General features: G+C 56.1%; 2 protein-coding genes across 5 annotated transcripts; one reads left to right on the top strand and one right to left on the bottom strand.

Annotated features, from left to right (window-relative positions):
• The first annotated feature begins 4,287 nt into the window (after positions 1 to 4,287).
• WRAP73 (WD repeat containing, antisense to TP73) lies at positions 4,288 to 22,017 on the top strand. 3 transcript variants are annotated; one of them, XM_036852792.1, is made up of 12 exons: positions 4,288 to 4,420; positions 7,754 to 7,906; positions 8,420 to 8,536; positions 14,880 to 14,952; positions 16,222 to 16,325; positions 17,037 to 17,123; positions 17,420 to 17,554; positions 17,639 to 17,716; positions 18,795 to 18,900; positions 19,499 to 19,624; positions 20,018 to 20,209; positions 21,422 to 22,017. In XM_036852792.1, exons 1-12 carry the CDS (start codon positions 4,352 to 4,354, stop codon positions 21,532 to 21,534), a joined length of 1,353 nt encoding a protein of 450 aa, XP_036708687.1. In that variant the 5' UTR covers positions 4,288 to 4,351; the 3' UTR covers positions 21,535 to 22,017. The 3 variants fall into 3 exon arrangements, with proteins under 3 accessions (XP_036708687.1, XP_036708678.1, XP_036708697.1); XM_036852783.1 differs by lacking the exon at positions 21,422 to 22,017 and adding an exon at positions 20,444 to 20,804; XM_036852802.1 differs by lacking the exons at positions 7,754 to 7,906; positions 21,422 to 22,017 and adding an exon at positions 20,444 to 20,804 and having other exon boundaries at positions 4,303 to 4,420.
• Positions 22,018 to 22,170: 153 nt separating this feature from the next.
• TPRG1L (tumor protein p63 regulated 1 like) lies at positions 22,171 to 25,519 on the bottom strand. Of its 2 annotated transcripts, none has more exons than XM_036852815.1 (5): positions 25,153 to 25,519; positions 24,957 to 25,051; positions 24,704 to 24,880; positions 23,722 to 23,875; positions 22,171 to 22,716 (listed from the first exon to the last, which is right to left on the bottom strand). In XM_036852815.1, exons 1-5 carry the CDS (start codon positions 25,363 to 25,365, stop codon positions 22,522 to 22,524), a joined length of 834 nt encoding a protein of 277 aa, XP_036708710.1. In that variant the 5' UTR covers positions 25,366 to 25,519; the 3' UTR covers positions 22,171 to 22,521. The 2 variants fall into 2 exon arrangements, with proteins under 2 accessions (XP_036708710.1, XP_036708721.1); XM_036852826.1 differs by having other exon boundaries at positions 24,957 to 25,048; positions 25,153 to 25,511.
• Between the last annotated feature and the right edge of the window lie 432 nt (positions 25,520 to 25,951).

The following is a 25,951-nucleotide window of genomic DNA, read 5'->3' as shown; positions in this document are numbered from 1 at the left end:
TTTAAGCACTTTAGATATGGCATCTTGGTTACTGTTCTCCCAATCCTCTGGGGCAGGGGCTATTACTGCCCTTTTTTACAAATGGGTAAACTGAGGCTTGGAGTAGTTAGGTAACTTGCTCAAGGTCCCTGACTTGTAAGTGGCGAAGAGGGGATTTGAACCCTAACAACATTCTGACCTCCACACCTACATGATTAACCACTGCACCATACTGGCCCTTCCATGGGGCTGCCCTGCGGAATTTGGAGACAGCTACCCTGTTCTCCAGAACCTTCACCAGGACTTCGAGACAGGGCTGAGCTTCCTGTGGCCATTCCTCTGGTAGCCTCCTGCTGACACCCTGGCAGCTACTGGTACCCGCCCAACTTTGTATCTTATTTTTAAAATCACATGCATAATCCATACATTCATATGTTGCAAGTTTTTAAATACTGTCTTTTTGTTCTCAGTACAATTCTTTTTTAACTTTTATTGAGTAAGTCGAAAGACGGGTGCTGGATTTTCGGTATACAATGCATTTTCCCCCAAAGCTAATTATTAAGGTTAAAACAAATAAACAGCAACAACGTCAGCAAACAAAACAAAAGAAAACCATTGAGCTAATGGCTCCCAAATGTCCAGTATTTAATAAACAGGCCACAGTATACTTGGACCAAATGACCTCTGGTCAGAGGCGAACAGCGCACTTCCCCCGACCGTCCCCCGCCCCCAGCCCCTTACTGATTGACAATGGTCTACCTGTCACCCATGTATTCATGCACACACGTGCATGCTTCGTGCAAATCCACTTAGGGACCAGACAAAAATACAAGCTGAGTAAGAAGGCAATAATAGCTACCCCCCCGCACGCCGCAGTCCAAGGCCTTAAAGGAGGGTGAGTGCGACGCAAGGAGGACCAGGAGAGAAGGGATCCAGGAAAGAGGTGTCGTCTCTGGCCAGGCCGGCCGGCCCAGGGACCACATTCTGACCCATCCTTTCCCCAGTTGAAACAGACTCAGGAGACAGACAGGTGGGGCACCCGGGCCAACTCAGGGCCACCAAGAGATGCCGCTCTGGAACCTGGCTCCTTGGTAACCCACTCCCTGGGACCAGCTTAGGGGTCATGCCCAGTTCTCCGGGTCCAGGGGAAGACCTGGGTTTCACTCAGCCTTGTGAGGAGTGGGGCGGCTAATGCCTCCGGATCGATAACAGCCCTCGCGGGTGCAGAGGGAGTGGGGGCCGGCAGGGAGGGCCTCGTCAGCAACAGGCGCCTGCACCCCCGAACGAGCCTCTCCCCGGGGTCACATTCTCCACGTCCCCTTGAAGCGGAGGTGGAGAGGGGTTAACCCCAGGCAGGCCCTCCGGGAATCCCAGGGAGGCTGCTCCGGGCCCCAAAGGCCGCCGCACTGCTGGCAGGACGCCACATCTCCTGGCCGGCTGGACTCCGACCCGGGCTCCCCGCCGCCCCACGTGCCCCGCCCCAGGAGCTGGTCGGACTCGGGGTAGCTCCCATGTCACCCTCTCTCGAGTTCGTGCACACAGTCTCCTCTCACCGACTCCCAGCTTCGGAGCCGCGAGCCCGTGCGCCGGCTGCCCAGAGCTCAGGCCCCGCCGGCGGAGCCCAACCGCGCCCAAGCCCCTCGCGCCAGGTCCCCGCGCTGCCTACCTGGTGCCGTCGGAGCCCCAGGAATCTATGCCTTAGCCGGCCCCGGCTTCGCCGCGTAACCCCTTCGGGGGCGCAGGCAGGCGCGGGCCGAGAGGCGGGTGCAGCTGGGCGGGCGCGGGCGCGGGCGCGGGCGGGGAGGCAGGGCGGGCGCGGGCCGCCGAGGCGGGTTATATGGGCGCGGGGAGGGGAGGCGCCGCGGGGAGGGGTGGCCGCGGGCGTTAGCGCCTTCCGTAGCCGGCCGGCGGGAAGGCAGCGCGGGCCGCTCAGCCGTTGGCAGGAGGAGCGCGGGGCGGCGGGGCCAGGCTGGGGCCAAGGTTGCCGCCCGGCGCTCCGCCCCCCCAGCTGGCCGCGTCCGAGTCGGGGTCCCGGGGCACGCTCCGCCCCGCCTCCTTCCCGCCGCCTTTTGGCGCGCGTCGCCCCTGTCGGCCCCGGCGGGGCCTGCCTCGGGCTGATCGCGGGCTGGGCGCCGGGGTCCTGCTGCTGCGGAGATGGGACGGCGACCCTCGACCGGCTTGGGAGCGAGGGCAAGGGCGCGCGGGAGCCGGGGTGGGGGGCAGAGATGCAGACTCCGCGTCCCGACGCCTTCCTTTCCCCGAGACATAGCATCTTCCGGGTCTCCCTCCTCCTCCCCCACCGGCGCGGGACCTCTGCGCGCCGGGCGCTGGGAATCCAAGGGGAGGGGGAAGGGCCGCGCATCGTAGGGGCGCCGCCACCCAGGTCTGCGGAGTGTCCGCACTGGCTGTGACCTGCTAGGGACAGGGGTGAAGGTCGCGACCCCAGGATCCGGGGTTAAATGTAGCCGCTTGCTTCCGGGTGGTACTAGCCGGGCTCCTTCGCCCCAGAGGGCGCGCCACCTACACCGCTCACGCAGCGGAGGTCACGGCCTCGCTTCGGCCCCGGCCCGCATTACGGATCCGCGGGGACACTCTGGACGCGACTCTCTCGGCCCCAGCCTGCTTTCTTCCTGGGCGGAGGATGTGCCCACGGCCCCCAGGGAATAATCTGTACGCAAACACTCCCGGGTCGCCGCCGCCCCCCACCCCGCCCCTGGCCCCCGGGGCCGGATTCCGTTGCGCAGGTACGCACGGGTGTCCACGGCGACACGTGGGTCGTGCACTGGGGATGGCTTTCTACGCGCAGAGACCGCCTCAGGCGAAGACTTCCCTTGGGCCCCGACACCTGTGGCTCCATGGCCCGGGTCCCCCGCAGGGCAGACGGGGTCTTCAGGGCTCTCACCTAGTCCTAGGGCCTCGGCTGGAGAACCCGACACGCTGGCGAATTTTGAAGGCTCTAGGCGGCGGGCACGTGCTGTACGTTGCCTTCTGCTGCTCAAGGGACCCGTTATCTCCCTCCGACCGATGCTCCCAGGCCAGGGGAACCCACGCGGCAATGTTGCCGTGGAACTGTGCGCAGCCCCGGACTGGTGCACGGCGTCCGCACCTCACCTGGCCCGTCTGGCTGACTGCCACACACCTTTATGGCTCACCTACTGTTTGCAAGGTGCGGGGTAAGGGGGGGGGGCCCAAAGACGAATCACAGACAGGGTTTGATCTGGCCGGGGACAAAAAAAGGCCGGCACGGCCGAGGAGGACGCCTGCACGCATCCCCTACCCGTTCGTTCTGGGAAGTCGGTGGGCTTCCGCAGGGCGAAGACGCGGGCCCGGCTCGCGGAGGTGCGAGGAGGACCCGGGCCGGGTCTCGGTTCTCAGAACGCAGGGGCGGGGTTGGGTGTCAGGGTCCGTGCGATCTTGGGGCGGCAGAGGCGCCGGCAGGGCCTGGCGGGGGTGTGGGGGGAGGCTGCTGTTGGGTGAAGAGGACCCGGAGTCCCTAGTGGGCGAGGGGACAAGGCGCTCGCGGGGCAGCCAACAAGGTCGGCAGAGCCAGCGCCGACGCAGCTGCTCGCTCCCGTCCGTGCGGAGGGCGGGTGCGGCGAGGCCCCGGGTCCGGGCCCGGGTGTCCTTCTCCTCCTCGCGGGTCCGAGCGCAGGTGCGCGCGTGAGATGGACAAGCGGGTGCGCGCGATCCACGCGCTCTCCGTGCGGAGCAAGCGTCAAATTCGTTCTCTCCTGGATCAGAGCAGCTCCTGAGCCTGAAGTGAGGGCCTTGCTGCAGGCATGGTTGCCGGATTTAGCCAAAAGACGAACAAAGAAAAACGAATACTTATTCATACTCCATGTATAAAATATACGTATTATGCACTGTATTATATATTCTACACACAAGCGCATGTTTATGTTTGAATACATTTACATATAAATATGTCTTTACATTAAATATAAATACATGAATATAAATAGACACACAGGACGCCAGTTAAATTTGAATTTCAGATAAGGGGTAATTGTTTAGCATAAATACGTGCAATGTAGTATTTGGGAACATATTTATCCTAGAAAATGATTCGTTGTTTATATGAAATTCAGTTTAAGTGCAGTTTCTGCATTTTATCTGGCAACCCTAGCTGGAGGGGACCTCCCCACACCTGAGCACCGGCGGGAATCCCGGGTGGGACGAAACGCCGCGTCTCCTTTAAGGCGCGGCGGCGCGCGGGGCGCCGGGTGGAGAACTACAAGCCCCACAATGCCGCGCGTCCGCCCGGAGCCCTGACTGGCTGCGGCGCCCGCCCTCCGTCACTTCCGGCCGCGGAGGGGCGGTTGCGGCGGGCCGGGCGGGCTGAGTTTCGCGGGCGTGGGGTACAGCGGCTGCCATGAACTTCTCCGAGGTGTTCAAGCTCTCCAGCCTGCTCTGCAAGTTCTCCCCGGACGGCAAGTACCTGGTGAGCGGCCGCGGGGCCTGGGCCGAGGGTGGGCCCTCCGCGGGGAGGTGCCTGTCCTTACCGGGAGGCGGGGACCCAGGGAGCGGAGAGCGGGGCGGCCGCTGGGCCCGGATGGAGGGAGCTCGAGGGTCTGCAGGTGTGGGCCCCGGGCAGGTGCTGCAGACAGGTGACCCTGGGACGGGGACCTGGGAAGATGCTGCAGCCTGGGAACCCAGGAAGCCGCCTGCTGCCTGCACCTGGGTTTCCATCTGTTAAAGGCAGGTAAAAGCAATGCTGCCTTCACAAATTTGAGGACACAGGAGATATCGGATCGTTGTTGTTAGTTTGTCACAAAAGGCAGGTATATAGTCCTGTTGGCTGTAAACTGGTGCAGTGGTGCAGCTGCTTGTCCCCTTTCCCAGCCGTCTTCACCTGTCTCTACTACATGCCAGATGAATGATTTTGATAACTAGCATTCTATGCCGAGATAAAGAGAGTTGTCCGCACTCCTGAGATTTGAGCTGCTGATTCCATGGGTGGCAGAATGCTTCTGACATCACTGAGCTGTCTTGTACATGAAAGTTAAGTTTTGAAATATACCAGCGTGACCCGTGTATATCCTCAGAATCTTAGGGTGAGGGCATGTGGTGGGTGAGGGATAATTGGCATTGGAAAGACATTAAGAAGAAAAATTATGCTTTATAAAAAGTGTACTTAGTTTCATTAATTAGTAACTCATGCTTCCTGATTCTTTTCTCAGTTCGAGCTTTGTTAACATTCCTTTCATCCTTATCTAGTTCTTTGAGGATGGATGTACATGTTTGCCTTCTTTATGGAGGTTTTATTCTAAATCACATAATATGGCATTCATCTCCAAAGTACAAAATGTCTTTAGCTTAAATGGCACGCCAAAAACCTTGGTATATTCAAAATAGTCCCTCATATGTTAGGGTTCCCCCCCACTTTGGCCATTTATGAAAATTCTAGTGAATTATAAAGAGAGAGATTATATTTTCTCATTTAATTTTGGTACTTTTTTGGTTTTTACACCAAAATAATCAGATATTTCTGATATAAATATCGTGAGCAGTAGGCAGTAATGTTACTGGAACCATGTTCTTCAAAGCTCTATCCTAGGTGCTGGAAAAAGTAGGGCCATGTTGCCATTTTTAATATCTTGCAACAGATTTGATATGGTTTTTCCAAGTGTTGCTACAAACATTCCATTTTGTAAGGAGTTTATTGTAACTGATCACAGCTTTCAAAGCTACAATATGAAAAAATAGGCACGGGACACATAGTATTTCTAATCTACAATCCCTCCCCCACTCTCCTTTTCCCATGCAGAACTCATGTGGCTTTTTTTTTTTTTTTTTTTTTTTGGCTGTGTTGGGTCTTCGTTCCTATGTGCGGGCTTTTCTCTAGTTGCAGCGAGCGAGTGGGGGCTACTCTTCATTGCGGTGCACAGGCTTCTCATTGCAGCAGCTTCTCTTGTTGCGGAGCACGGGCTCTAGCCGTGCGGGCTTCAGTAGTTGTGGCACACGGGCTTCAGTAGTTGTGGCTCGCGGTCTCTAGAGCGCAGGCTCAGTATTTGTGGCACACGGGCTTAGTTGCTCTGTGGCATGTGGGAATCTTCCCAGACCAGGGCTCGAACCCGTGTCCCCTGCATCGGCAGACGGATTCTTAACCACTGCACCACCAGGGAAGTCCCTCTTGTGGCTTTTTTTAATGGAAGTTTAGAAAACAAAAATCCAATAATCCAGTTTGACCTTGATAAATACAAAAATGAAGCAATTAACATTTAAAAGTCAGTTCTTGATTTTTGAACTGTGAGGTACTCCTCTATTAGCAGATACGTTTACTCAATCATAGAAATTATTTGCTTGGATTTGGATATTATTAACAAATATGGACATAAAGTAACTGTATTTTTAAGAAAACCGTATTAACACTTAAACTTTTCAGAGTCAGGATTAAGAATAAGTTAATGTGGGTGTGTAAGAAACCCCCCCAGCCCTTCTTCCTATGAGTCCCACACGACTGCCACACTCAACACTTCTGACACATCTGGTCACCCACTGTGTGGCGTTTTTTCCCCACACCAGGCAGTTCTCCACCAGGCCAGCTGGGTGTCCTACAGTTTGACTGAATTCTGACACTGTCTACCTGGAGAGAGCGCCAGGTCCCACAGGTTAGGGGCTCAGTCCCACGAGACTGCTTCCTCCCCCTTCAGACGCCAGTTGCAAGTCCAGGTTGTCACCTGTGCTTCTGACCAACTGGCTATAGGTCAGAGGTTCCATGATGTCCTCTTCGGGTTCCGTTAATTTGCTAGAGTGACTCCCAGCACTCAGAGAAACACGTTTGCCAGTTTACTAAAGGACACGGGAAGGGCACAGATGAGCAGCCAGATGAAGAGATGCCCAGGGCGAGGTCCGGGGGGTCCTGCGTGCAGGGGCTTCTGTCCCTGTGAGTTTGGGGGGCGTCACCCTCCGTGTCTGCTTGTGCTCACCCCCCCGGAAGCTCTGAACCCCGTATTATCGGGATTTTACGGAGCCTTCATCACGTGGGCCTGAGCCATCATTAACTCCATTTTTAGCCCTTTTTGCTGAAGAGAAAGGGGGCTGGGGCTGAAAATTCCAAGCTTCTAATCTTGGCTTGGTCTTCCGGGTGACAGCCCCATCCAGGAGCCCACCCAGAGTTGCCTCTCTAGAACAAATGACGCTCCTGTCACCCAGGAAATTGCAAGGGTTTCATTCAGGAGCCCTGTGTCAGGACCTGGGGGCAGAGACCAATAATGTCTTTTCTGTTCTCTCATCACAGGTAAATGAGCATTCATGAAGCGTCCTTACACTTGCAGAATTTCAAGCCTGTATATTGACTCTCTGTTGCTTAGGCTCCAAGTCAGACATTGAACAGAAGGGAACTGCGTTTCTGGGGTCGTTCTCACCAGCAGCCCTGAGCCTCCCTGCTCACTCCTTAGAGATTGTCTGCAGGTGATAAAAGCGGAGAGGATTTGGTTGTTTACAGATGAGCCTTTCCCCAGTGCTGTTTCCTGCTTCAGTGTTAGTCGGACAGTGAAGAAAGTAGAAAATGACTCCAGTAGAGAGTTTTAAAATAATACTTTCTCCGGGGATTTAACAGTTTGGGCACCTGGTTTGTACCTTTCAGTTTTATCTTCCGTTAACTCATCTTTGTTGAGAACGGGCTGTCCACGGGATGAGCACGAGGCCATCTAGGCCGAAAGCGTGTGTGGAGGGAGCGGAGGAGGCAGCCCCTGGCTGGAGCGCCGCGCTGCCGCCCCGAGAGGACCCTCCTCCAGAGCCCACACTGCCCGCCTCTCTCCTCCCTTTCCAGGCTTCCTGCGTCCAGTACCGGTTAGTGGTCCGGGATGCGAACACCCTCCAGATCTGCCAGCTGTACACGTGCCTGGACCAGATCCAGCACGTCGAGTGGTCGGCCGACTCGCTCTTCATCCTGTGCGCCCTCTACAAGCGGGGGCTGGTGCAGGTTTGCGGCCCGAGGCTCGGACGCCCCCTGTACCGGAGCGTAGCCCCCGCGAAGGGCCTCGTCCTGTGCCCTGCCGGTCTGGAAGAAGAGGCAGCACAGCTCAAAGGCCATTTTCTTTTAAAATTGTAATAGTTCGCTCATAGTTTAAGTACTTTTAAGATAAGAAGACACTTAAGTGTCCTTGATCTGTAACCAAGTTAATTCAGTAACAGGCAGTGTTCAGAGGGCAGCCCAGCAACTCGCTCGTCCTGTGTGGGAGCACTGAGATGTGTTTTGTTGTAGACCCCAAACCTAACTAAGTGAGGTCTCAGGGACAGCAGAGGGGTGAACCCTTCGAAGCACGACAACACGCTGTCACCGAGAAGCGTGGCTTACCTCTGTGGTGCAACCCAGGCCCAGCCCTTCATGCTGGAAGGTTCCGAGGGCTCGCCCATGTTTGCCTCCACACAGTTCTTGGCCGGTTGTCTTCAAGCCTACGTAGCGCACTGACTCGTCTCTCTCTTGTGACTGTAGGTGTGGTCTTTGGAGCAGCCAGAGTGGCACTGCAAAATAGACGAGGGTTCGGCAGGGCTGGTGGCTTCCTGCTGGAGCCCCGATGGGCGCCACATCCTCAACACGACGGAATTCCACGTGAGTGCGACGCCCCGAATGCCCCCTCCTCCTGAATCGCTTGGGAGCGTTAGAGTGGGTGGTTTGGGGGGAAGGGTATACGTCGTAAGTGGTCAGAGCATTATAAGCCCATGAGTGTTGTTATGTAATCTTTTTGCCCAGTTTTAATGAAAAGATTTTTTTAAAAGAACAGCTTAAATTATATTTTTAAGGATTTAAACAGGTTCTTTTTTTTTTTATTTTACTTTTGGCTGTGTTGGGTCTTCGTTTCTGTGCGAGGGCTTTCTCCAGTTGCGGCAAGCGGGGGCCACTCTTCATCACGGTGCGCAGGCCTCTCACTATCGTGGCCTCTCTTGTTGCGGGGCACAGGCTCCAGACGCGCAGGCTCAGTAGTTGTGGCTCACGGGCCTAGTTGCTCCGCGGCATGTGGGATCTTCCCAGACCAGGGCTCGAACCCATGTCCGCTGCATTAGCAGGCGGATTGTCAACCACTGCGCCACCAGGGAAGCCCCTAAACAGGTTCTTTGATTCAACAATTGAAAATGAACTTCAGTATGAACAAATTTACATCTTCCCCTCAAGACATCTGATCTGTGTGTTTCTAACCTCGTCATTCATTTCCTCTTCAAGCCTTGGGCTTACTTGGGACATGGGGCCCTGGGCAGGAGCTCTGAGTGCGAAGAACATTTGAAATCTGACGGTAAATCAGAGATAGCTCGGGTGGTGTGAACGCATCTCGTCAGTGTGTCACATTAGGGGATCAGGGAAGGCTGGGGTGGTGTGAACACATCTCGTCATTATATTGAATTTGATGTCTGCCAGTTTAGGCCACTGGGGAGGGAGACAGCAAGTGAAGGGGGCTGGTTTCTCCGCGTTACACACGTTGACATTTTACAGGGCTGTTGGAGAGAACTTGAGCTGTTCATACAGCCTCATCTAAAAGGCTTCATGCTTATAATTCTTCGGGCCTAAATCCAGCCCCCAGACGGGCACCTGTCAGTGTGAAAGAGAAACCGTGCTCCTTGGACAAGGTTCACTGACAGGCAGCCTGTGCGCTGCCGTGAGGCCTGAGGACGGAGCACTCAGGACTGCAGGGTGTCTGTGGGCCCCACCTCAGCCCGCGGGGCCCCTCGCTCTGCATTGTGCATTAAGCATGTCCTTACTTACCGTAAGGTCTTATCTGTGTGTGCGCGTGTGTGTGTGTGCAGACACCATACACTGTGGTGTGCGTTTGTCTAAAGTTTGCTTAAATGAAGTCATACTCTGTGCTCTGTTGTGGTTCTTTCTTCCCCCGCGATAGCGTTTTTGAGATTCATCCACGTCGAGGGTTTGACTGCTTCTTTCAGTCCTTGTAGGAAAAGTCATGCCCCGGTTTAAGCAGCCAGCCTGCCGGTGCTGGGCACTGGGGCTGTCGCGGTCCGTGCTGCAGGCAATGGATGGTGGGCGTCTGCTCGACCCGTACCCAGGCGTTCTCTCGCGGACGTTTGGGCAGGGGAGGTCGCCTGGTTGTAGGAGATGCGGTTTGATCAGGATGTTAAGTGGATGCCAGTCCAGCAGAACCGCAGCGGTACTGCACTGTGGCTTGCATTTTCATTTCTCTAAGCATTGGTGACGTCGAGTTTCCATATCTTATTTTATACACACCCATGCACACACTTCATTTAAATATGTGTTTCAGGTTCACGTGGAGTTTATAATGGTGGTGTCAGGAGTGAATCCGTTTTTATCTGTTCCCAACAGGATTTGTTAAGAAGTCCGTCTTTACCACCTGTGCCGAGAACTGAATTTCTTTACACTGACGCGATCGGTTCCGGTTTTCCCTCCTGTGCCATCGTCGGCCCGTTTCACTCCTGTGTTACAGGATGTTAACATGTGACGGGGCTGGGCTCTCCTCGCTGCCTCTGCTCTGCCAGGTTTTCGAGGCTCTGTTACTAGAACTGTTACAAGTTTCATGGTGAATTGAGCCTTTTATTATAATAAACTGTTCTTCGCGTCTCGTAGATTTTTCTGTTCTGCAGTGTGTTTTGTCAGATGTTGGCATCAAATGCCATCCTTCCTTGGTTAGGGGTTTCGGGGTATATCTTTTTCATCCTTTTACTTTCAGCCTTTCCGTATCCTTAAATTTTAGTATGTATGTTTAAATAGCCTGTAGTTGGCTTAAAAAAATAAACGCAGACCAGAAAACTTTTTCTTCTATCTCAATAAAGCCCATTGGAACTATTATGCACGGCAACACTGACCCACTTTAAGCGTGTGGACCGTGAGCTGGGACACGCAGCCGCCGCCCCGGCGGGGATGGAGCATGCTTACACCACCCAGTGGGCACCTCCCGCCCACCTCTGGCCTGCTTCCTGTCGCTCCTGGTTTATGGTTCAGATTCCACGTGAGAGGGGCCACGTGGCTCGCAGAGTTTTGTGTTTGGCTTCCATCACTCGGCCTCGTGCTCTTCTTGAAATTCGTCCGCGTCTATGGGCATCAGGTCCGGTTTCTCGGAGCTGAGTGGTGTCCCCGTGCGGATTCCCCACCCTGTGTGTGTATCACCCACTGGCCGCTGGAGCTGTCGTGAATATCCTCACACGGGCTGTCTGTGGATGCGGGTTTTTCTTTCTCTTGGGTAAAAACCTGGAGAGCGGGGTGCCGGGAGGTGTATGTTCACAGCTTAAGAAACCGCGGACTCTTTTCTGCGGTAGCCGTGCCGTGTAGCCTCCCTCAGCAGTGCAGGAGGTCGTTCCATGGCCTCACTAATGCCGCTCACCCCAGCCTCTTCTGCCAGGCAGTCTGGTGTGTGCTGGTGTCTCGTTGTGGGTTTTCTTGGTGATTTCCGTATGACTAATGATGTTAAGCATCTTTTGTGTGCCCATCATCCTGTAACTCTTGTCTGTTCATATCGTCTGCCCGTTTCTTTATTAGGCCGTGTGTCCTTTTGTTGAGCTGTAAGGTTCTGGTTACAAGTTCTTTGTCAGATACATGTTTAGTAAATATTCTCTCCTGGTCTCTGGCTTGCTTTTTCATTTTGTTAACGGTTTCTTTTGAAGAGCAGTCTTTCATTTTGACAGGGTCTAATGGATCAATTTTTTCTATTATCATTCGTGCACTTTGTGTCTAAAGAAATCCCTGCCCAACCCAAGATCACAGAGTTTCTTCTGTTTTCTTTTAGAAGTTTTATGATGTTAGCTCCTAAGTTTAGATGTGTGATTTGTCTTGAATTTCTGTCCTTTCCCCACTTTGCACCTTTGTCAGAAATCAGTTGCCTGTAGGTATGTGGGTCTGTTTCTGGACTCTGTCTTGTTCCATTGATCTCTTAGTCTGTCTCTGTGCCAATACCACACGCTCCGGATCACGAAAGCTGAATAGTAGGTCTGGAAACCCAAATCAGTGTGTTTTCCAATTTTGTCCTTTTTCAAAGTCGTTTTGGCCATTCTGGGTCTTTAGTATTTCCGTATCAATTTTGGAATAAATTAATCAATTTCTAAAAAAAAAAATTGTGCTAGGATTTTAAAATTGAGATTGCATTGAATCTGTAGATCAATTTGGGGATAATTGCCATCTTAACAATACTGAGTCTTTGGATCCATGAACATAGGATACTTTTCGTTTTTTTAAGTCTTTAAAATTTTTTTCTAAGCAATATTTTCATTGTACAGATCTTGTACATATTTTACAAAATTTATTCCAAAGTTTTAAATTTTGTTGTATCAGCTCTTGACTCTGCTTCAGCCCAGGGGAAGAGCCGAGGGTGCTCAGGCAGGTGTACGTGTGTAAACCTGGAGGGGTTCGACCTCTGAACGCAGTCCCACTTCTCACAGGAGAGGGGAGCCACACATCCACACTGATAAAGAACTCGGTGCGCTGCTGTCAGCTTGCTGTGTTTCTTGAGTTAATTTTCCAAACAATCTCTGAGTTGGAAAAGGTCATTTTAAGTATTTTTGCTTAAGTACTGGAATTTTCCCGGTCACCAGCAGCAGCGATCAAGTAATAAAGATGTACTTATTTTATACGTCAAGACAACTAGAAAGTGTTGTGGAAAAGGAGATGAGCTAAGGAACTCTTTCTCCAAAGTGACTGTTCTCTGGCGAGATGAGCGTTTCAGTTCACCCTTAAATGTGGCAACGCCTGACAGCACAGCCCAGCCCAGAGGGGGGTCCTGCTGAAGGGCCGACACCTTGGAAGGACCCTTGGTGGTGACGATGATGCCATGGGACCAGACCTGAAATCCCAGGTCAAGGCCCCCTGGCCTCTGCTTTCCCGCAGCAGGATGTGTGGGTGGGCACAGAAGCGGGCCTGCTCGGCCGGCCCTCAGGGAGCCTGCCCTTCAGCCGCCTCTGACCTGTCCCCCTGCGCTCTCCCCTCCTGCGGTGCTGCCACCTTCCTCGAGCTTACGGAGGGGAGGTGGGTGTTTATCTGCCTCTTTCTTTCTCACTGGATTTGTTAAGGTTACACACAGTTGGGTTTCTTTTAACGGTTTTCGATGGGGGATGGCGGGGGATGGCGGGTAAAAATCAGGCTTAAGTGCTTTGTGTCTTTTCTGCCTTTAACAGAGAAGTGTGGATGGGGCAGGGGATGGGGGGCTCCCAGCCAGGAGCGCCCTGGGCCTTCCCTCCTCTCCCTCGCTCACCTGGAGGACAGGTGTTCCAGGCCAGATGGCGCCGGCTGTGCGTGTCCAGGTGGATTTAACACCCAGACCTGCTGGGCTGGGAAGGGTGTGCCTTTCCACCCTCCTTGGCCTCTGAGAGCAGGAGGTTTTACAGGGAACAAGCCTGTCCTCAGGGTGAGCCTCGCTCCTGGGCCATGCCTCGTCTGCACGCCCTGGTACCTTTTCCTTAGACGGACAAGCGCTTTACCTTGAGTACAGCCCAGAGGTGCCGCCAACCCTGCAGCTTGTCTGCATCCCTTGTCTCCCCTAAATGCCGCGTGAGCTTTTCACAGAGGCAGTTCAGGACATCAGATTCTTTTCTTTCCTAAGAGACAACGTGAAGAAAATGCAGTTAATTCATTTTTTAAACCTCCTAAGCTAAAAAAGAAAAAGGGCCTAGCTTGCAGGAATCACACTGGTACAGAAACGCGGGGCCCTGCGTTTTACTTCATGTGAAGTCCTACAGTTTTTAAAGCTATGCTTATTTGATGAAAGCAGTTTTCCAGCCCGTGTTCCTTACCTCACAGCCACGCCTGGTAAACACAGCCTCGTCCGTGTCCACTGGCCTGGGGGCTGCGGGAGCTGGAGGTGGCAGGGCGCCCATTTACCCTCCCTGACGGCCGATGGGAAGGGTGTGGACGTGCTTTTCCGAAACAAACATTTGGAAACTCCGGTCAAGGGTGATTGTTCACGTTGAGGCTCTGAGGGAGTCTGGGGCGGCTCCGGCAGCCCTCCACGTGCCTGGGTGCAGGGGGGCCTCGCCTGCTCACAGGGCCGGGGTGACAGTGCGGAGGCTCTGGGTCCCCCCCCCCATGACCCCGAGTGCAGCTTCCCGAGCCCAGGCGTCCATCCCTGGCGCACTCGCTGGTCCCTCACTGACACGTCTGCTTCCGGCCGTTTTGCAACAGCCCGGGCAGCTGTCGCTACCCGCGCGATGTGCCCGCGGTGGGTCCCCCAGAAATCCTCCGCAGAGGCCTCCGTGCGGGCAGTCGGGCCACTTACCGTCCCTGCCGGCCCGGGGCTGCCCGGTGAGGCAGAGCCGCTCGCCCCTTCATCTGCTTCAGGAGACCGAGGAGCGTCCTGTGTGGCTTCCCTCCTAAACGTGTTCCTCTAAGTAGCATTTTTAGGTTTATTATTATGTGAAAACTGTGACTGTAGCATCCCCCCACCCTTATCCGCAGGGGATGCCTTCCAGGACCCCATGGATACCTGAAACCCCCTACAGCACTGAACCCTCTATATGCTGCTGTTTCCTATACGGATGTGCCTGTGATAAAACTTACAAATTAGGCCGAAAAGGAGGGATGACTGCACTTTGAACTAAAACGCACTTATATTTAACTTTGTGTCACTCAGATAATATTGTCACAAAATGAAAGCCAAGCACAAGGAGCATTAAGTTGAACAAACATGGGACTTCCCTGGTGGTCCAGTGGTGGTTAGGACGCGGCGCTTTCACTGCCGTGGCCCGGGTTCCATCCCTGGTCGGGGAACTGAGATCCCACAAGCCGCGCGGCGCGGCCAAAAAAAATTTAAATTTAACAATTGTAAAATGTGAGTTTGACACACTTCTTCAGACAGAAAACACCACAGGACTGCTGATGCGGGTACTTCTGCGGGGAATCTCTTGCTTGGGTGCTGACGATCTGGTTTAAGACTTGGAATGGTCTCTCCAAAGACACTAACTACATGCTGTTCCCTTTCTCTTTTCCCTCCCCTTGCCGCTGGCAGCTGCGGATAACCGTCTGGTCCTTGTGCACAAAGTCCGTGTCCTACATCAAATACCCTAAGGCTTGTCAGCAGGGTGAGTCGGCCAGAGGTGCTCAGAAGCCATTTCTCTGTCGCAGTTTGGGGTTTGGGGACCTTTTTTCCCTGGAAAATTTCAAACACAGGCAAGAGCCGCCTCAGCCGTGTGTCAGCTCGTAGCCAGTCTTTTTTCTCTATACCCGCCCCCCCCCGCCCCCAGATTATTTTAAAAGTACATCCCAGACCTCCTAGTGAGTCCTTCATCTGTGACTATTCCCACCTGTGTCTCCAGGGCTTCTCCTTTACGTGATGTCAGCGACTAACCAGGGTACTGTCCTTTAGGGCGTCAAAGAAGAAGGACTTACACGTAAACCCTTTACATCTGCTGCCGGACCGGGCGCTCAGGTCCCTCCAGTTCATGTCAGCCTGGCACCCCCACCTCACACGCCAGATTCTGAACAGAATCCTCCACTGACTTAACTCTGTGAGGCCTGGAGTGGGGAAATGGTGGCTGTCACGCCTGGGCATCACCGAGGAGGGCCAGGGGCACGTGTCCTCTGTGCTGGCAGGGATTCCACCCCCGAGGGTTTAGCTGGACCCGAGAGCCAGTCAGGCGCCCCACTCTCTTGAGTCCTGAAGTTACATGACGGTCTTTCAGTTAAGAAACAGAAGGAAGCGGTACATAATTTGAATGATTTTTCCATTTTTTCTCTTGCTGTCAGCTGTTTGAACCTCACATGTGAATGGTGTGCAATTGTACACTTATTTTTTATTTTTATAGTTTGGATATTAGTGTCTCTCCAGATGACACACACACTTCTTGGTGGAAATGACAGCTCTGTCATTTAGGTGTTCTTTTGACCCATGAGGTATGAAATGTGGCTGCAGGCTCAGTTCGCTAATACGGACCCAGAAAGTACAGTCTAGTTGCAGCCAGATTCTTACCTTGAATTGACTTCTTCCAAATTGAAATTCAAAAGTAAAAATAGGAAATGTCATGACAAGCCTGCTCTGAACCAGCTGAGTTTCCTGCAGTTAATTTTCTAAGAACACAACACTCCGTCGGGCACCGCACTTCCCAGTAATGTTCTGGGGCTCACTGGGGCTCAGGTCACTGTGTGTCTCTCGCAGGTTCTCTGCAGGTCAGAAGTCTGAGCAGGGGTGTGGAGACCCTGCCCTGTGCAGACACGCACTCCCCGCCGCGGACGCCGCGCTCTGTGTGCCACGTCCCCCTCGTCACACCTCTGCTTTCTCTTTCTCATTCTAACTTGAAAACCACTGCTGCGATCCGCTTCTCGATCCCGGGACCTTTCACTCTTCTCGGCAGGAATAACCTTTACCAGGGACGGCCGCTACCTGGCGCTGGCCGAGAGGCGGGACTGCAAAGACTACGTGAGCATCTTGGTCTGCAGCGACTGGCAGCTGCTGCGGGTGAGTCGTGTCCCCACCTGGGAGTGGAGCGACCCTGGTGGGGCGGGGAGGGGAGAAGCGCGTTGTCTGAGGTTCCAGGGCGTCTTCCGCGTGGTATGGAGCAGTGTGATTCCACATTCCCAAAGGCCGGGCGCTGCCTGTAACCACGTGGCGCGCACACCGGCAGGCGTTCGTAGCACGTGGTGAGACGGCGCGTGCTCGCGGTGTGTTCACGGTTAACAGGCCGCCAGGTTGGTGCCACCTCCCTTCCTGTTGGTTCCGTGGTATTTGCATGCGTGTGGCTGCCTCAGGCGGAGGAGTGAGCTGTAACACTGACCACGTGCCTGCGCGGGGCAGGAGGCCACGGACACAGACGCACAGGGCCGGGCAGGACCCCCGATGCCGTCAGACGGAGGCCTCCTCGACGGGGCAGGGGGCTCTTGCCTGGGCTGGTCCTAAAGGCACAAGACTCAGCCAGGCAAGAAGGGGTACAGGCGCGGGGCGGACGGAGGCCTGAGCCACATCGCAGCCACGTGTGCCTGGCCTGGAACCTCCCCAGCGCTCAGGCCGGACGTCACAGCAGGAGGACACGGTTGTACACGTTTCTGTCCGTGGCTAGATGAGGAAGTTAAATGCTGAATGTGTTAACACATCAGTTATAAAATAAACGTTCGTGTATCTGTTGAAGAAAACATTTTCAATTTCATCTCTCCCCCCGCCTGCCTCGGCAAGCACTTTGACACGGACACGCAGGACCTGGCCGGGATCGAGTGGGCCCCCAACGGCTGCGTGCTGGCCGCCTGGGACTCCTGCCTGGAGGTAGACAGCCCCTTCGGGGCCCTTTCTGCTCTAAGCGCCGTCGCCAGTATTTCTCTCATGGGCTCCGAACTCCAAGAGCCTTAACTGCCTCTTTTAGACGTCGAGCTGAGGAGCTTCTGTTGGCTCCCGGTTTCCCCTTTCCCGCAGTGTTATCACTTTGCTCCTCTAGTTATGGTCCCGTGTCCCCATTTCCCGCCGCCGTCGGGGAGGGCAGTGTCCCTGCCCCGAGTCTCACTCCCTCCTGAGTGGCTGCCTTACCCGCTCCGGGTTCAGTAACAATTTCAATGTCTCGGCAGTACAAGATCTTGCTCTACTCCCTGGACGGCCGGCTGCTGTCTACGTTCTGTGCTTACGAGTGGTCCCTGGGCATCAAGTCCGTGGCCTGGAGCCCCAGCAGTCAGTTCCTGGCAGTCGGGAGCTACGACGGAAAGGTGGGAGGTCGTCCTCAGGGTGAAGCCCACGGCTAGTGCCCCAGCAGTGGCTCTGACCACATGGTTTCCACCCCCCCGCCACAGGTGCGGATTCTTAACCACGTGACTTGGAAAATGATCACAGAATTCGGGCATCCCGCAACCATTAATAATCCCAAAATAGTAAGTCTGGAAGCACATTTCTGTTTGAGCAATATTTGGGGAAGGGGGGTCGAAAACTGCTTTTTCACTTTCCGTTATTTATGGCGATACAGGTACTTACATCCCCATAACCTTCTGATACTGTAACATTTCAAACGTCAGACTTGCCCAGAGGCCTTTGTTTCTCCTGCCACGTTCCCAGAGGGTCCAAAGCGGTGTCCTTCCCCTCCGCAGCCCCCAGCCCCCAGCCCCCACCCCCACCCCCACCCCCACCCCCGCGGCTCGCTCTGGGACCAGCTCCTGCTCTGCGCTGTGAACAGGGTCCCCTGCCTGCAGGTGCCAAGCATCTGCTGGGCCACCCACTGTGCTCTGGGCCAGTCGGAGAAGAGCAGGCAGACCCTTGCCCCATGGAGTCTGGGCCGGGGCTGGGAGGGCTGGTGTCTTCCCCGGGTGGGTAGGAAGGCTGCCTGCCAAGGGGTCCTGGGGCAGACACAGGGAGGAGGTGATGCAGGGTTTGGGGAGGAGCAATTCGGGCAGTAGGAACAGGCACAGGAGTGCAAAGGTCTTGAGGTGGGAACAAGCATCCATTTATTCAGCAGGCGCCAGTCTGGGTGCTGGGAGACCTTAGGGACCCGGAGAGACACCCCGCCTCGGGGGGGACAGCAGGGACGGGGGCAGACACCCTAGTGAGTTGTCTGCTGGTGAGGGACCTAAGATGGGTGAGTGGTGAGGAGAGAAGCAGCCGTGGGGCTGCCGTACAGCCGCGAGCCGGTGGCGGTCCTGACGCCGGCAGGAACTGGAGGACCTGCTGGGGCTGCAGGAACAGGACTGGAAGGCGGCCGGGTCGGGTGGGGCTGCCCCGGGCCTCGCAGGGTTCGCTGGGGGTCCTTCCACCCCACGGCCGGTGTGGTCTGAGGTGTCGGGCCGCTCGCCCTTCCCGTCAGGCCTCCGGTGACGCACGCCGCCTCGCTCCTGGCCCGTGTGTCACCTGTCCCCACTGAAGTGCTGGCCCGCGGGTGAGACCTCGTGGAGGGTGCCCAGGAGGGCGCGGTGAGCGGGGCCGCGGCTACACATCCTGCCCGGGCCGTCTGTCTTCCAGGTGGTGTACAAGGAGGCCGAGAAGAGCCCGCCACTGGTGCTGGGCCGCCTGGCCTTCCCTCCGCCCAGAGCAGCGGCTGGGCCGCTGTCCTCCACGGAGAGCAAATGTGAGCAGCTGGGCCCGGGGTGGGGGCCTTTCTCTTCCTCCCCTTTCCTTTCCTTTTACTATGAAATAAAAGAGTCCTCTGGGTCCAGGGAGATTCCAGATGTTCCTTGTTTTTTCTCAAATCCTCTCCTGTGATGCCTGGTAGCCAGCGTCTGTCTTAGCTGTGAGCCAGCAGGCCGCCTGGCCACTGGCTCTGTTGACTGAATACAAGGGGAATCCTAATTTGACGGCTGGTCCTCTGAGGGCGACTTTTTAATGAACAGTGACTTCCTTGGGTGAGCAGGGCCCTCAGGGGGCTCAGGGAGATGCCGCGGCTGTGTCGGGGACCTGGGACGTTACTCGTCTGTAAAATGGCGTAATTAGGGCATCAGAGGAGCCACTGGGATGGCCACCAGGCCCTGCAGTGGCGACAGGCCCGTCACAGCTCCGGAAACACGGCCTCGCAGGGGAGGGCACGAGGACAGGCCTTGTGCGCCGCGGCCAGGTTCCCCCCGAGCCCCGTTCTTGCTCCTCGCCCCGCGGGGGGTCGTGGGCAGGACCGCAGACCGCAGGCCTCGCCCCGCGGGGAGGCTCAGGGTGCTCTCTCTTCTGACGCCCAGACGAGGTCGCCTCGGTGCCGGTCTCCTTACAGACTCTGAAGCCTGCCCCCGACAGAGCCAACCCCAGGATCGGCATTGGGGCGATGGCCTTCAGTCCTGACAGCTGCTTCCTGGCGACGAGGAGTGGTCAGTGGCCCGTCCACGTGTGTGTGCTGTCCCCTCCCCGCTCCCTCGGGGCCGGGCAGTCGAATGGCTTGAAAGGAGAGTTGGGGCGCGGGTCTCCCGCACGTGCTTCCTCCCGTCCTGCTGCGGAAGCGTCTCGGGTCACTGGGCCCATCGGAGCAGCAGCCGCCCAGCCGCTGCACCTCAGGCCCTGGCCTCTGCTCCCTCTGTGTCCGTTTGGGAAAGAGCGGGGCGCAGGCCGACAGGACTCCCGTGTGCGCCAAGCAGCCTCGGGGAGGGCCCTCCCGTCCCCCACCGAGGCCCCAGGCAGCATCCGTCCTCAGGCGTGAGCGGCACGGGGGCTCGAGCAGGGGAGCAAGGGGTGACCGCGGGCCTGTTCACGTCTTCCTTCCCCAGACAGCGTCCCCACCGCCGTCTGGATCTGGGACATCCAGAAGCTGAGGCTGCTCGCGGCGCTGGAGCAGCTGTCCGCCGTGCGCTGCTTCCAGTGGGACCCGCGGCAGGCCCGGCTGGCCATCTGCACGGGGGGCAGCAAGGTGTACCTGTGGTCGCCGGCGGGCTGCGTGTCGGTGCAGGTGCCCGGGGAAGGTGAGCGTGAGCAGGGACGCGAGCAAACGCGGCCTCGAGCAGAAGGTGAAAGCCCTTCTCGGGAGGCACCTTCCCATAAACCTCAGGGCTGCCGGGTGTGCGCACTTGACTTGGGCCCGCGGCTTTTAGCATCCCAGGCCAGGGGGAGCCTTCCCACCCGCTGAACTCTGGGGCTCCAGCTGGGTCACCCTGGAACGCTGGCCTCTCCTGCTCTAACCTCCTGGCTTCCTCCAGGTGACTTCCAGGTGCTCTCCCTGTGCTGGCACCTGAGTGGGGACTCCCTGGCCCTCCTCAGCAAGGACCACTTCTGCCTGTGCTTCCTGGAGACGGAGCAGGGGGTCGGCACAGCCTTCGGGCAGAGGGGTGACCACACGTAGGACCCGTGCACAATCAGGCCCACGTGGCTCAAGGTGGGAGACCTCGGCTTGTGTTGGCCGCGGGAAAGGAGCAGAGCTTCTTGGTGCAGGGTCTCCTACTGGGGTGGCCCGGAGGAAATGCTTGGCTTCCATTTTTCTATAGCAAGGCATTTTTGTTAATATGTATGGTGTAGAACTGATTTTTGTTATTTAAAATAAATATTTGCTAATTCATAAAATGTCTCGTGCTTACTTTCTTCAAAGGTTTAGGTCACGGGAAAGTTTTCTAGGTCAGTTTTAAGTTTGGGGCTCACTGTCTTAGGGAAAGTGTGCCCCAAGCGGCCAGTCCCCCTCACACAAGACCCACCCTGCTCAGTCTCCATTCTGTCACCGAACGCTTTGGAGAGCGGCCTGCGGGTCCCGTGGGGCCTGTTCTGGAGCAGGAGGGGAGCCCCGAGCACCCGGGGTGGGGTTGTACCTCCAAGGGAGGCTGGCGCTGCAGGTCCTGGGGCGGCTGGGTCAAGGTCGGCTCCCCGCAGGGACCGTCCGCTCTGGCTGTCCACCTGGAACAATCCGGGTGCTTCGGGAAGGCGGCCAGGGCTGAGAAGGCTGGTGGGGGAACGAGGGTTTGTCACCCTAGGTAGAGGCTGGACAGTGCACACCGCTCCCTGGGGGCCGTGAGGGGAGCGAGGGGTACAGAACCCTCACTGCGCACAGCGAGGGGCTCAAAACCAGCGCAGAGAGCAGCTCACGCTCTAAGACTCTCTCACTGCACAGGACGCTTTCTGGATGGCTGCGCCTATCTTAGTAACTTTAAGAAAGGAATGACACCCACTGTTTTAATGTTTTAACTCAGATTTTAAGTGTCTTTACTACAAGACCGAAAGCAAAGGCTCAGGACCCAGGCGGAGTTGTGAGGCAGCCTTTCGATGTGGACAGGCCCCCGCATCCGAATCACGGCCATGCTGACCACAGCCACGCCAGAGTCAGAAAGGAGGAGGAGGAACCGGCGGGCCAGCAGTTAAATCATCAACAGACGCTCCCAGGCAGACCGCTCAGCCGTGGACGGGAACGACGACTTCCCCCGGGCTGGTGTCCAGGGGTGAGCTGTGTCAGGAGACTCTGACGGGGTTCCTTTTCAAAAGTGCATTCTTTACGAGCAAACTAAGCAATTCCCTTTTTAAATATGAATATGACAATACAAACTTAACAGAGTTGATAAAATTGTGTGCAAAGAACTTATCAATGTGACTTTCTCAGACTAATGACCTGTCTTAAAATGATTTTCTGTAAACCTTTTTGGGCCTGGGAAAGATGCCATAAGTATTATTAACACAATATAGATGAATTTTAGAAAAAGTGTGACTTTAGGCCGAACACATATTTCCACAAAAGCCAGTGTCTGCTCAGGAGCTGACAAGGCAGACCTTCTCTTGATGAGCTCGTGCCTGCTGGCTTCTTTCAAATTAGCTTTAAGAAAGTGGATTAAATCTCCAAATACAAATTTGGACACCCACTGTAAACAACCACAGGCACTGAGTCTCGGGTACCTCCCTGGATGTAGCAATCTATGTAGCTGCGGTGCTGACAGGGCTATTCCACTGGAATCACGCAACGTTTATTATTAACACGCTCCAGGGCTGGGGTGGGAGGGACCACGGGAAGCCGGATGGAGACCCCAGCGGGGGGACACGGAAACTGAGGTTCTAGGAAGCAGATACTGGCCAGGACGGTGACAGCAAGATTCATTCTGCTTTGTCTGGAGCTCACGTGACCAGATGCCCAGTATCCAGCTAAAGTATACGGTCCATCTGACTATGCTAATCGTGCCCAGACCCCTACAGGTAAGGGGCTCGGACCCTGCCAGCGGCAGTGGAGCTGGCCAGAGACCTACCGCCCCCAGGGTCCCTTCGGCCTGGCTCTCCCAGGGAAGAGACCCGCGTGCACGTGCGGCGTCTAGAAGCCGATTTTGCCTCTGGTCATGGAATAGCCCAGCTTAGCCTCATTGTTGATGAAGGACATCAGCCCCACATAGGTCTCGATGAGGAGGGGGCACTCCAAGACCAGCACGCCGCCAGCCTGGCCCGGCAGAGGACTCTCCTTCTGGGCTTTTTTGACAGCTTGGATTAACAGAGCTTTGAAGCCATCCAACTGTAAAGAGAGAAGACAGGGAGCTTGATCAGATGATCCCCCGTGCGTCTGTGTCAGCCCGTCCCCACCCTGGAGAGATGCCCGCCCAGACGCATCCGGCGGCCCTTGGGCTCATCTCCGCGTCACTCTACAAGCGTCACACCTCACCTCTGCGCTCACCTGTGACTGACCACAGCCAGTCCTCACGGGCCTCGCTCTGCCGGTCGACGTGGCTTTGCCGTAGTGACCCACCTACTCCTCCCCACCACCCACCAGGCGGTGAGCAGGCCAAGGTGCACAGCTGGCAAGTGGGGGGGCCTGTCGCCAGTCCTGGACCCGGCTCTCACCACCCCAAGGCCTCCTCTCCTGCTGAGCACGCAGACTGCCCAGCTCTACCTGCCACACCCTGAAGCCCTTCTGGACCCTTCTCCAAGACGATCGCAGCCACAGAGGACCCCATCATAGAGCTACGCTGACCAGCAGCTGCTAACTACACAGCGCTATTCAGACGTAAGTTAACAAACTTTTAAAAACCAAGTTTATTTGGGGCTTCCTCAGTGGCGCAGTGGTTAAGAATCCGCCTGCTAATGCAGGGGACACGGGTTCGAGCCCTGGTCCGGGAAGATCCCACATGCCGTGGAGCAACTAAGCCCTTGCGCCACAACTACTGAGCCTGTGCTCTAGAGCCTGCGAACCACAACTACTGAGCCCACATGCCACAACTACTGAAGCCTGCACGCCTAGAGCCTGTGCTCCGCAACAAAAGAAGCCACCGCGATGAGAAGCTCGCGCACCACAGTAAAGAGTAGCCCCAGCTCGTGGCAACTAGAGAAAGCCCACGCGCACCAATACAGCCAAAAGAAGAAAAAAATAATAAATAAATGTATGGGAAAAAAAAGTTTATTTTCTCTGTTTAGCCATTGTTCAAGTGCTCAGCAGCCCCAAGTGGCCACCGTACTGGGCAGCACAGGCCTGGAACATTCCCGTCCCACTGGGCAGCGCTGCTGTTGCTGTCTGTGTTCTTACTTGGCACAGAGAGGCCGTCTTCTCGTCCACGCCAGCCATCGGGTGCTCTATGAATGTGGTGTACGGCACATTGGTGGACCAGGGATTCCATCTGCTTATGAAGGACGGGCGGCTCTGCTTGTCCCACTGGATGCGAATCCCAAAACCTTCTCGCCTACCGAGTGGGAAGAAAGGGACCAGACCTCACACAGCAGGCCACGGCGCCCCCGAGTACCTGCTCAGTCGTGAGTGTGAGATTAAAAAGCTGTTCCACCGGTAAAGATGAGACTGATGACATTTCACAACAGTGAAGGACCCGTGGGGTTGGACAGGAATGGCGTGTCTAATAACGACAGCTTTCAGCACTTTAAAATATGACAAACTGAAAGCACTGTCTTAGTTGTGCTAACTAAACGAGTAATATTTTTGCAAGTTTAAATCCTTTTCCCTGAGCATCTTATTGTTGGTTAAAATTTTGAGCTTATCTTAGCTTCCTGAATTCCCTACCCAAATCTCTACATCAAAACTCTAAAATATACCGTTTAATTCAACTGAGTATACTGATGTCCAGGTTTCTCATATTTCAGAAACCTCCCTAACAAATGAAGATCAGCTCTTGAAAACTGGCCATTAAACGTTTCCAAATTTAACCTTCAGTAATATCTGCAAATCAAAGCAACACACTACCTTTTTCTTTTAAAAATTAACCACAACAGAGCTTGACATGATAGATGTAATCCTTTCTTGGCGGGAATAAAATGCTGAGTTTGGCTCTTATCTGAAGAATACCCACGTCGGGCCTATTTTAACATACCCTGAGTTCATTTTACTACAAGACTAATAACTGTCTCTTATGCCAGAATTCCTTCTAACGCACCCTGCTGGGCACAAGTCACCTGTCTCTACACTCTGTTGCTGCTGAAGCAAGACATTCACTGGAGGCTGGTTTCGGAAGGGCTGACTGGGAGGCCCTGGTGCCGGGCTCTCTGTTCAACACACTTACTTGTTGAGCGATTTCGGGGGAAACTGGAATTCTCCGTAGGAGATGGTGTCCACCGCGTTTAAGGCTACCCTGACCACCTGCTGGCACTGCAGACTGATGAAGTCGTATTTGCAGATGAGCAGCGCCTGGTCGGTGATGAGCACCAGCCGCTCCTTTTCGTTGTTCCAGTGATCGACCCTGAGGGCGGCAGCGGTCACTTCGGCGCCCGGGGCGCACAGGTGCCCGGGCCCCTCCCCAGCGCGCACCCCCTTACTCGGTCAGCAGCCACACCCCCTGGATGTCGCCGTCCTCCACGGGCCGGACCACCACGCGGATCTCCTCCACCGCCTGCTCGATGGTGCCGGGCTGCTGGGAGCGTGCGGGGCGAGCCGGGGGCGGAAGTCACAGGTCACGCCCGCTCGCCCGCCCCGCCCACCCACGCCCTCTCCCGCCCCCGCTCCCAGCCTCACCCGGAACACGAAATACTCCTTGACGCGGGCGCGGCGCGTGGGGTCATGGACATTGAGCGGCCACAGCGTCTGTCGCAGCGGAGTGCCAATTCCCGGCCGCCCCCCGCCGCAGCCGCCACCGACGCTGCCGCCCGGCCCGACTTCCTCGCCAGCCGCCAGCAGCGCCGTGGGGCTTGTGCCCGCCGAGTCCACCGAGTCCCGCAGCTGCAGCATCGCCGCGCCCGCCACCGAGCAACCCCGGACCGGACCCGACTCAGCCGCCACCGCCGCTACCGCCGCCTACGCCGGGCCCTCGGCCCCGCCCCCGGGCCCGCTCCGCAATGAGGCCCGCCGCGATTGGCTCCGCCTCGCCAGCCCCGCCTCAGGCTCCGCCCCTCCCTCCCCCTCCGGCCCTCGCTATTGGATCGTCCCCAGCTGTCTTCCGCGATTGGTCCTGCCCGCCGCCGTTCACAATCGCTCCCGCCCTTCGCTGCGCCGGAAAAGCACGCCGCGCGCACGCCCACTTCCTATTTACACGTCCGGGAAGGGCGGGGCCCAGGCAGGTTGCCAAGGCGATGAGGAGGGCCCACGGGAGAGGGGAGTCAGGTGCCGAGCGCTCCTCCCCCGGTAAATCGGGTGCTCGCCCCACCCCCCGGGGTGCGGCGGGAGGCCGGGGACGTCCTGGATCCCCGACCTCCGGCACGACGTCCACGCCCATGTATTCAGCTTCGGCTGAAGTGTAGCGGACCTCCGGGATGGGACCCCGGCTCCTGCCCAGAGTGATCGCCCCCTGGACTGGGACTCCGCCCGGCCAGGGTGA

The sequence above is a fragment of the Balaenoptera musculus genome, chromosome 1, assembly GCF_009873245.2.
Source record: "Balaenoptera musculus isolate JJ_BM4_2016_0621 chromosome 1, mBalMus1.pri.v3, whole genome shotgun sequence".
NCBI lineage: Eukaryota > Metazoa > Chordata > Mammalia > Artiodactyla > Balaenopteridae > Balaenoptera > Balaenoptera musculus.
This window is presented reverse-complemented; position numbering and strand designations above follow the sequence as displayed.